This window comes from Marmota marmota, unplaced genomic scaffold (assembly GCF_001458135.2).
Source record: "Marmota marmota marmota unplaced genomic scaffold, marMar, whole genome shotgun sequence".
Classification (NCBI taxonomy): Eukaryota; Metazoa; Chordata; class Mammalia; order Rodentia; family Sciuridae; genus Marmota; species Marmota marmota.
The window spans coordinates 37420283-37430821 of record NW_026000057.1 but is presented as its reverse complement, the minus strand read 5'-3'; the positions used below and the strand labels follow the sequence as shown (position 1 = coordinate 37430821).

Here is a 10539-nt window from a genome sequence, read left to right as displayed (position 1 = left end):
GCCTCCGCCGGCCTGCCGGCCTGCCCTCCTGCTACCCTCTGGGCTCTGAGAACCCGGCATCCGCGCGCGCTCCGCACCCATGGAGATCCCTGGGAGTCTGTGCAAGAAAGTCAAGCTGAGCAATAACGCGCAAAACTGGGTGAGTGGGCGCAGAGGGCAAGAAGGCCAGGAGCAGATGCTCATTTGGAGACCTTTGGCTGTTCCTTCGGAGCCGCCGCCTCCCTCCGGTCTCCTCTGCATCCTCCCGGGAGCGTGGCGTGGCGTGGCGGGGCGGGGGGGGGATGGGGTGGAGTAGGTAGCCGGGTCGCGGCGTCTTGAGGCTGGAGTGTTTGGTGGCTTTGAGACGCAGTGTCGCGGCGCAGGTGGAGGTCTCGGGCGGGGTGCTGCGGTCGGTCGGATCTACATCTGGGAAGACCGCCCCCTTCTCCAGCGCCCAGGCTCCGAGCCGGCATCGGGACCGTTCTTTGCAACGGAGCTGGCGACTGCTAAAACCTGGGACCCCGGCGAGGGAGCTGCCTTCTTCCCCTGAGAGGCTTGAGGTCTGCAGAGGAGGCTGAGGCAGGCGCCTTGAGCGCGTTTCTGCGGGTTTTGGCTCAGGTTTGGGTCCAACTCCCTGTTCGTTTCAGTTCTGAGTTTCACTGTGAAAGGAGGGTACCCAACAATGTGGCCATTCATGAATAGAAACTGCCCTAAACTGAGCTTCTTTGTGTCTCTGCTTTAAATAGAAATTCTGACAAAAAAACATAGTTTAAGGGCTGAATTCTTGGTGACAGTTAGGTGTGGGAAGACTAATGGTTTTATAACGTTTAGCAACGACTGCCAGTTGGCCTTACTGGTCAGATGCTGTGTCCTCAGAAGTTTGTTTCCTTCCGTAATTATTCTTTGTAAGAAAGAGCTAATACTGTAAGTGCGGGGGATGGGGATGGTCCAACTTTTGGAGTCTGGAAAGAACACTGGTTTTAAGTTCGATGGAAATTTTTATTTCACAGACTAACAGAATCATGAGGTTTAAATGCAGTCTTGCAAATCATCACTTGCCCTTGGTGAGTCAAAGGAAAAAAAAAAGCCATTTCAGGCGAATGTTCTTTCAAAGTCATTAATTTGCCATATCTGTTGCTATGTTCAAGGGTTCATGCAGGCTTTCTTGGAAAGAACACTAGACTCCTGAACTGGCCTCCAGTCCCAGCTTTGCCATTTACTAGCTGTGTACTCTTGAGGAAAATTACTCTACTTTGAACCACAGCTGAGTTAAGGGTGTAATAGGGTGTCCTTCACAGGATTGTTTGTATGAGCAGAAAAGATAATGGATTTGAAAGTACAGGAAACTATGGCCTTGATATTCAGACTGGGTTTTGGTTCTGTGACTTTGAGATATTTCATGGTTAGGGAAATAAGGTTGGTTAGATTGGGGTATTTGCAGATAATTTCACTTACACTGCTTGCAACTCATTTATTATCTCATTTGCCAAATTAATGTGTATCCTGTGTACAGACGTGTGCTAGACGTGGAGATGAAAAAGGTGGACTTAGTGCCTTTTCCAAGGTGATGGATATGTATTTATGAAAGACAGTGAGTGGCAAGACATGGAGGATTTATTGCAATTTAGGGGAGAGATTAGTTAGGCCTGGATGTTTTTGGGAGAGCTCAGATTTCTGAGGCACAGGGGAGCTGTGCTAATAAATGCTTAGAGTAAGAATTACTTGACAGTGAAGACTTGTGGGGAGTTTTTGTTAGGAAGTGAAGATAAGATTAAATAGGTAGGGTGAGGCTGGGTTATTCAGCTATAAATTTGTCCACAGAGCTAGTACTTGATTCTGTGGGAAATTGTTTTCTTTTTTCTTTTTCTTTTTCTTTTTTTTGTTGTGGTGCTGGATATTGGACTCAGTGTATCCTAAATGCTAGGCAAGTGCTCTACCACTCAGTTACATCCCCAGCCTCTGTGGCAGATTTTTGATGGGGCTAGATTTTTAATTTTCTGACTCTTGTTAAGTCTTTTTTTTTTTTTTCTTCCCAATAGAACGTGCACCTCTCACATATATCTACTGATAGATGCAAGTGTGAAGAAGCCACATACCTTTAACAGTCTCATTATAGGATAAAATTGGTGATCCAGGAAGATGGGTCTGCTGAAGACATGTGTACACTGTTAGAACTTGAACATGAAAGACCAGAAATGTTATGGGGAGGGTTAAATGAATTAATGGATTTGAGGCATGTCAGGCACCTGAACACTATTAAAGGTGGTCTTTTTATCGTTCTAGATTGATCCAGTGTGAACAGGTGAAGGAAGGCTGACATTGTGAAGAGAAGAGCAGGTGCATGAACAGCTTGTGAGGAAGAGTAGGGAAAACCTGACTAAATTCAGTGGATGAAAAGGGAAGAAATGTTAAAAGATGGTCCCACAGTTTGGGTCCTAGGAAGTGGAGAGAAATGTTGAAATGTTTTGTGTAAATTAACTCATTGAATTTTCGCAACATTTTCTGAGGGGAGGAGGTATCATGAGACAGGGATTAAAAGCAGGGGCCCTAGAGCTAGCTGACTGAACTTGAATCTGGGCTCAACTGTTTATTCCCATATGAACCTTGACTGATTATTGCAATTAGTATCTAATTGATGAAGAAACTGAGGCGTAGAGATGTAATAGAGCTCAATTTGTGGATCGAGTTTTAAGCATGCTGCATTGAGAGACAGATAGTCTGTAGAGCATGTCAGTCCAATAGAAATATGAGTCATGTAAGTAACTAAAATTTTTATAGAACCCACATTAAAAAGAAACAGGTGAAATAAATTTCAGTAATATTTAGACAAATATCCAAAATTCTATCATTTCAATGTAAATGTTTTTCTATATAAGCTCAATACTATTTGTAGTAAATATAAAATTACTAGTTTTACCTTTGTACTTGCATATTGGGAGATATTTTACACTAACACATGTTTCAATTCATACTGGTGATACTTGAACTCCTCAGGAGGGATGTGTAGACATCACAGTTGTAGAGATTTAGTTAGTAAAATAAATCTCTGATGGTTAGATTTGGATAGAGAATATAGAGTTGATGTGAGACCAAACACTAAGCTTTGGGTAATTTCTCCTGTTAAGGATCAGGTAAAGGAAGTGAATTCATGGAGAAAATAGGCAGGAGATAGGAAAAAACAGTGTTGTAGCACTGGGAGATGTTTCGTTTAGTTTTACAGAATGATGTCTCCATATATTTACGAGAATAGCAAAGCAAAATCAAAAGTCTCCTTGCTCTTGGAACGTCCTTTCACGGCAGTCTGACAAAATATCAGATGTAATGAATATCATTCTCTGACTGGCTTCCAGTGGGACCAGTTTTCATCTACCTATAGTGATGTTTTAGTTGGGCTGAGAGAAATTTGGGGTATTCGGTGTCAATTTTCTGAGAAAATTGGAGACTCAGGTGTCATTCACTCATTTTTTGTATGGTCGCGTTGAGCTGAGTTCCCTACTTGAACTAGCCTTATGGTGGAGTTGTGTCCTACTCCTCTCAGAAGAGTCTGAAATCCAGTGTGACTTTCAGAAGCATGTGTAATCTTACTCTGGTTTGTTTTTCCATTAACGCCTGTCCCGCCCCAGTTTTGATAGTGCAGCCCAACTTTCCTTCCATACTTTACACTCAGATGGTTTTATATTACCCTTCCTTCTGCCTGGGATATCAATGACCCTTTATTATCAGCTGAAATCTTGAGAGCCTCGGGCGATTATTACCTAACTGTATGAAATATGTGACCCATGACATTCACCTGCTCATGATCTGAATTGCTTGTGCACTCTCTCTGCTGTTACCATGAATGTGTTATCATATTTCACTACAGGTATTTTACATCTATACTGAGCATCTCTTGATCTAACAGGAAAGGAATAGGGGCAGGATATAGAGTAACTAAGGTGCTTCTGATATTAAAAATTCTTAGACTTAAGTAAGGGAACAAAACTGCACATGTGGTAGGATTACACTTATCGTTTTGTCACTTAGCATCTGCGTGATATTGGACATGTTCCCTTAAGCCTGCTGTGCTTCAGTATCCTCATTGGTGATGTCAGGGATTATACTTTATAGTGTGGCTAATCATGCATACCTCATAGAGCTACAGGGAGGTTTAATAAGTTAATATATTTAAAACTATGGTTCCTGGCACATGTGTCACATATTGTTGTTATTTATTAAATCATTAAATATTTAACCCCTGCATGGTGTGTACCTTTGTTCCACATACTGGGGGTTACAGTGGTAGAAAGACTTAGAAAAAGGTCCTGCTCTCATGGGTATTGTATTCTGCTGGAGAGAGAGTTAATGAAACAAATAAGTGAAGATAATTCTTCCTTGTACCAATTATATCTTTCCCAAACATTTTGTCCCCTTATACTGTTAGATGCCCTTCATAGAAGGCCAACAGCCCTGTCTAGAGTTTGGAGAAGACTGAGATGGTACAAAAATGAAACAAGAATGTGGAGGTGAAACAAAAAACTTGGCCAATCTTACCCTAAAAGCCTGGGAGGTGATTTTACAAAAATTGCCTGAAGGAAAGAAAAAGCTGAGATTCTACCAAGAATATACTTTTAAAATTGATTAATGCTATGGTCTGAATACATGTCCCCCAGAGGCAAGTGTGTTCAAGGGCTGGTCACCAGCCTGTGTTACTAATGGGAGGCCATAGAACCTTTGGGATTTGTTTGTCTAGTGGGAGGAGATCAGATTTTGGGGGGCGTGCCCTTTGTTTTAGTCAGCTTTTTCATCACTGTGACTAAAAGACCTGACAAGAATAATGTAGAGGAAGTAAATTTTATTTTGGCTCACGGTTTCAGAGGTCTCAATCCATAGATGGCCATCTTCATATCTCTTGGCCCAAGGTGAAGCAGAACATCATGGTGGAAGGACATGGTGGGGGAAGACACCTCAAGACATGGTAACAGGAAGCAGAGAGCTCTGCTTACCATCGGAAAACTATAAACCCCAAAGGTATGCCCCTGGTGACCCACATCCTCCAGCCACACCCTACCTACCTACCTATAGTTACTACCTAGTTAATACATATTAGTGGATTAATACACTAATTAGGTTAAAGCGCTCATAATCTAATTGTTTGAATTCTGATCCGTGCATTGTCTCACATGTGAGCTTTTGGGAGATATATCTAAACTGTAACGTGTCTTCAAGGGGATGGAACTGGTCCCTTCCTGTCTCTCTCTGCTTCCCAGCTGCCTTGATGTGATCAGCTTTTTCTACCACAAATCTCTTGCCATGATGTGTACTTCATTATAAGGCCTAAAGGCAAAGGAATCAATTAACCATATTCTGAACTCTGAAACCATAAGTCAGAATATGCCTTTCCTCCTTTAAAGTTGATTATCTTGGGCATTTTGTTACAGTAAAAGCAAGTTCACTAACACAATTAGTAGCAAGATGATAGCAAGGTATAGATCTTTGTTGTCCAGTAAGGTAGCTAATAGACACAAGTGGCAACTTAAATTTAGTTAAAAAATGAAACAATACAGAAAACAATGGGTTCCTTAGTTGCACTAACCATATTTCAAGTGCTGCTTATGTGGTTAATAGTCACAGGAATTGGACAGTGTGGTATAAACTTTTTTTTTTTTTTTAATCATTTCAGACAGCTCTTTCTACTTAACCTGTATATTTATGTATTTTTATTCTCTTCCCAGGGCAAGGAATTTCCAAAGACAGTGTTACTTTGGAATCTTGGTTTTGGGTAATTTGTTATGCCTGGTTTTTGGCATTTTACCTAGTAGTGTTATCCTCCCTTTAGTGTAGTTGCTTCTTTGGATTTGAAGTGCCGGTAAGCTGGCTCTGTTGCATTTAATTTTTTTTTTTTTGTACTAAGGGTCAAATCCAGTAGTGCTTTACCACTGAGTTACATCCCCTGTCTTTTGTATTTTTTTTTTTTTTTGGAGACAGCGTCTTGCTAAGTTGCACAGATTGGCCTTGAAGTTGGCAAACTCCTGTCTCAGTCTCCTGAATTGCTGGAATTACAGGTGTGTGCCAGCATGTCTGGTTTGTTGCATTTAATTTTGGGGAGTGGTTCTGTCCTCAGTAGTTCTCAACCAAGTGAGATTTTTTTGCCACCATTAGTAGTGATTGGCAATTCTGGAGACAGTTATGGTTTGGTTTGTCTGTGTAGCTAGATGGTTTTTCTGGTATCTCTTTGAGGACATGGGTGCTGCTAAATATCCTGCAGTGCATAAGACAGAGCCTACAACACCAGATGTATTTGGTCCAAAAAGTCATTCATGCTGAAATTGAGAACCCTATTTTACTCTTTTCTTTGAATTGAAAAAGGAATAAAAATTACTTAAATTTGAAATGTAAAAGTCATATTGAAGAGAAAATCTTATATCAACTGTATTTTTATAGTTGATATAGGGTTTTCTTTTACCAGCCTGAAAGTTACCATCTCTTGACCTGAGATGAATCAATTTTCTTTAAGTATGCCAGTATAATAAGACAGGAAAGCTCCTATCCTGTTTTTTTTTTTTTTGGCACTGGAAATTGAACCCTGGGATGCTCTACCACTGAGTTACATCTCCAGCCTTTTTATTTTTTATTTTGGGACAGGATTTCACTAAGTTGCTGAGGCTGGCTTTGAACTCTTGATCCTCCTGCCTCTGCCTCAAGAGTAGCTGGGATTATAGATGTGTGCTGTGGCTCTTGGCTCCTGAATTGTTTTGAAGTCATATTACTAAGTACAGTAGTCCCACAGTGTACATGATGTTTTGGTTCAGGATGCTCAAGACCTTTCTATAGGTATTTGCAAATAACCTAAAGCACATCCTCCCATACAGTTTTAAGTCATTTCTGGATTATGTATTATTACAATGTAGATGTTGTGTTAATAGCTGTTATACTATAATGCTTGGGGAATATGGAGGAGTAAAACAAATATATATGTTCAATACAGACACATTTTTTTTCTAAATATTTTTGATCTTTGTTTGGTTGAATCTAGAGTTATAGAACTGATGCATAAAAAGGCTTACTGTAATTAATTCAAATGAAAAGAATGACTTTTTTTTTAGTATTCACATAAGTTGTAAAGAACAAACTAATTTATTGTACTTGTTAAAATGACCGGGGGTTCTCTAGGTATAGCGACTGCTGCAATGGAGTTTTTGCAAGTAGGGCAGAGAGATTGGGCTCAAATCTAAGTACAACAAGGGAAAATGGAAACATATTTCTTAAATTATAAATATGTATAAAGGAATTAGAAATGGGGAAAATATTTGTGTCTTCAAAATAATGATGTCAGTAACTAAAAGAAAATAAATAAGGGACTATGAAATAAACAACTGGCTATTTGTAATATAGGCCTGGAAAAGTAGAAATTTGTAGTTATAAAGCAAGTTAGGGTAGTGGGTAGAAAATAAGTACGAGGAAACATCAGGAGTTGGGGAGGATTCTGGATAAACAGATGCTTTCTAGAGGCAGGCAGTGTGATCAGTCCTGCTGGGTTGGTGTGAGATTAGGAATTTGGTCAGATATAAGGTGGGGGATTCTTGCTGAAATTGGGTTCTGAAGACGTGTCGAAGGACCAGGTCTAGCTAAAAAAGACTCAGAGCAGAGTTTGGTTAAGGAGAGAATCCTTGTTATTAGAAGTTATTTCTGTGACTTACCCCTTTCTAAGGACTCAGTTCTTTCACAAGGAAGTGTTAGCTGTGGAATAATAGTGGAAATTCTAGTGACTAGAACTTTAGATGAACATAGCTCTTGCTCAGGCTCTTTAAATTCTTCTATTTTTTTTTTTTTATGCTTGTATCCTGTATTAGTTAGCTTTTCATTGCTGTGACCAAAACACCCAACAAGAACAACTTAGAGGAGTAAACGTTTACTCAGACTTATGGTTTCAAAGGTGCAGTCCATTATCAGCTGACTCCATTACCCTTGGCCTGAAGTGAGACAGAGCATCATGGTGGAGGGCTGGTGGACGAGAGCTGTTCCACTTATGGTGGCCAAGGAGCAGAAGGGCCATAGGGAAGATGAGCCCTTTCACAATGCACCTCCAGCTACCCATATCTTCCAGCCGTACCCCAACTGCCCACTTTTATCACCATTCAAATTAGGGTGGCCTGACTAGGCCATGACTAATAATCTAATCTTTTTACTTCTGAATATTCATGCATTAACACAGCTTTTGGGGCACACCTCATATACAAACCACATCACATCCTTTTCCTGTGTCTTTGGGTCATATGTTTAAGTGTATAGTTCAGTGGTTTTTACGGTATCCAAGGTTGTACAGACAATACCAGTATCTGATTTTAGAACATCTTCTTTCCCCTGAAAGAAACCTTATACTATTGATAGTCATTCTCCATCTTTCCCCTACACTCCTAGTCTGTGACAACCAATAATGTACTTTGTCTCTGTGGATTTTGCTATTGATTATGGACTTTGCCATAAATGGAATTATAGAATACACATATTTTGTGCCTGGTTTCTTTCACTTGGGCTCATGTTTTAAAGGTTCGTGTGTGTTACAGCTTGTATCAATACTACATTCTTTTATATGATCAAATAATATTCTGTTATGAATTTACTACATTTTGTTTATCCATTCATCAGTCAGTGGACATCTGGGTTTTTACTACTCTTTGACTGTTATGAATAATAACAGCCATGTAATTATTATGCTTCTATAAACAGCCATGTATAATTTTTTGTGTGTACTCCCATATGATTTTAGTAGTTAATTTCACTTTCTGAAGTGGGTGACAGTGTTTTTGGTTGCCCAACTCATTTTTGTGAGGAATGCCTCACCATGTCATGGTGGGACATTCCTCATTTTTATGAGGAATGCCTCACCATGTCATGGTGGGACACACAGTTTGCTACATATGATGATTTCTTTATTTACATGTTTCTAATCAGTCTTCTTCCCTGAAATGTTTTTGTTTGGTTTATTCTCAGTGCTAGGTGGAACCAATTAACAAATAATGAATGAATAGATAGTTCCAGACTTACATGTCTTACAGAAATATTTAGGGACAGGATTTCCCAGCTGAGGTCATCTAGGGTTGACAGTTTTGATATTATAAAAATCCACTGAATAAATTAAAGTCTTTTAATTTTTAAAATAGAATAGTTGGAGAGCCATAATGTGTATGCAGAGCATGCAGGCATGGCTACTGATGGTGATTAGATAAGCATGCTGGTAACTTAATTCTGATTGAGCAGGTCTGGGAGAGGTTCTGAGATTCACTTATTAACAAGCAACCAGGTCACGCCAGTGTTGCTGATGACATATTTTGTAGTAGTAAGGTTTTTGTAATAGCCTTTTCAAGTTGTTTTCTGAATCTCTAGCAATGTATGTTCTTCACTTTTGCTATTTGTATTTGATTTGTTAGTATCCAAAAGATTAAATTCAATGTTCAGGAACTCTGAACTAATAGTTTCATATGGTACTCTATAATCCCCACTTTATCCAAGTTACCATTGCTTTCTTTTTTCCTACATTGTGTTTTAGGATGTAAACGTGCATATTACCATTTCAGGGATTTCTCCCTGGAGGAATATGCTGTTTAGCAGTCAGTTTAAGGTGAGTGGTGGGATGGGTGAAAGGTGTCTGAAAGTCCAGAATAAAGATCTCTATTTGGTGTATGCTTTGTGCCTTTACAAATTTCACTAAAAAATGCACAGTTTTTTATAGAATCATAATAAACTCACAAATGGAAGTTCTCTAGGTGGCATCACAGGAACGTTAATTTGCCCTAGAAGGAAGTGGATAAATTAACAAAGCAGCCCATGTGGATGGAATGAAGGGGAGTCAGAAAAGGACCAAGGGCTTCTGTGGGTGGTGAGGACAAACGTTTATAGGATGTTTAGAAAATGATGACCTTCTGGTCATGTGACGTTAGCCTAGAGATGGAATTGATTCTCAAATGTACAGTATCAAATGAGTTGTCCCAATTCTGCTAGACTGAAGGTTTCCTTATGTCAGTTATCATTTCATTTGCAGGTCATACAGAACAAACCATACTTTTAACAGATGCCTCATATCTAACTTTTGCTGAATACTCACTAGGATCAAGAAAGGAAGTTGGGCATTGTGTAAAATACCAACAATTGTGACTGATAGTCCTTGACCTACCCTTTCAGAGAAGTAAAAATGTATATGCACAAAAAGATACTTGAAAGTATATTAAATGGTCCATGAATAACAAACAAATGATGTGGGCAGTAATGTGAAGGGAAGCATACTTGGACCAAGCCATAAATATGTTTCTATGAAACACGCAAGACTGTTAGGTAAGAAACAATAAGCCTGGGGGGATCCAACATGGCGGAGAGTGGGGAGGCAGCGCTTTCAGTACCTCCGCAACAACGGGGTCAGAGAGACGCATGGATACGCTTAGATTCGACCTGCTGAGAAACTCCTAGCAAAATTCCACTAAAGAGAGACTGGCCGGGAATTGGTAGGATCTTTGGAGGTGACAGTTTGCCCTAGACGAGTGAATCTCCGCCACGCAGCACAGAGGTCCAGACCCGCCAGCCGCTGCC

General features: G+C 39.9%; 1 protein-coding gene across 6 annotated transcripts in view; it reads left to right on the top strand.

Moving 5' to 3' along the window:
• The first annotated feature begins 6 nt into the window (after positions 1-6).
• The window catches only part of Papss1 (3'-phosphoadenosine 5'-phosphosulfate synthase 1), a 126235-nt gene continuing 115702 nt past the window's right edge, over positions 7-10539 (top strand). The window contains exon 1 of one of the 6 annotated variants that reach the window (XM_015484621.2): positions 7-139. In XM_015484621.2, the coding sequence (XP_015340107.1) occupies positions 80-139 (60 nt within the window). In that variant the 5' untranslated portion in view covers positions 7-79. Of the gene's footprint in view, positions 140-420; positions 559-578; positions 598-4964; positions 4987-9558; positions 9578-10539 lie in introns of those variants that run through there. The other 5 variants (XM_048813706.1, XM_048813703.1, XM_048813705.1 and 2 more) reach the window with 5 other exon arrangements.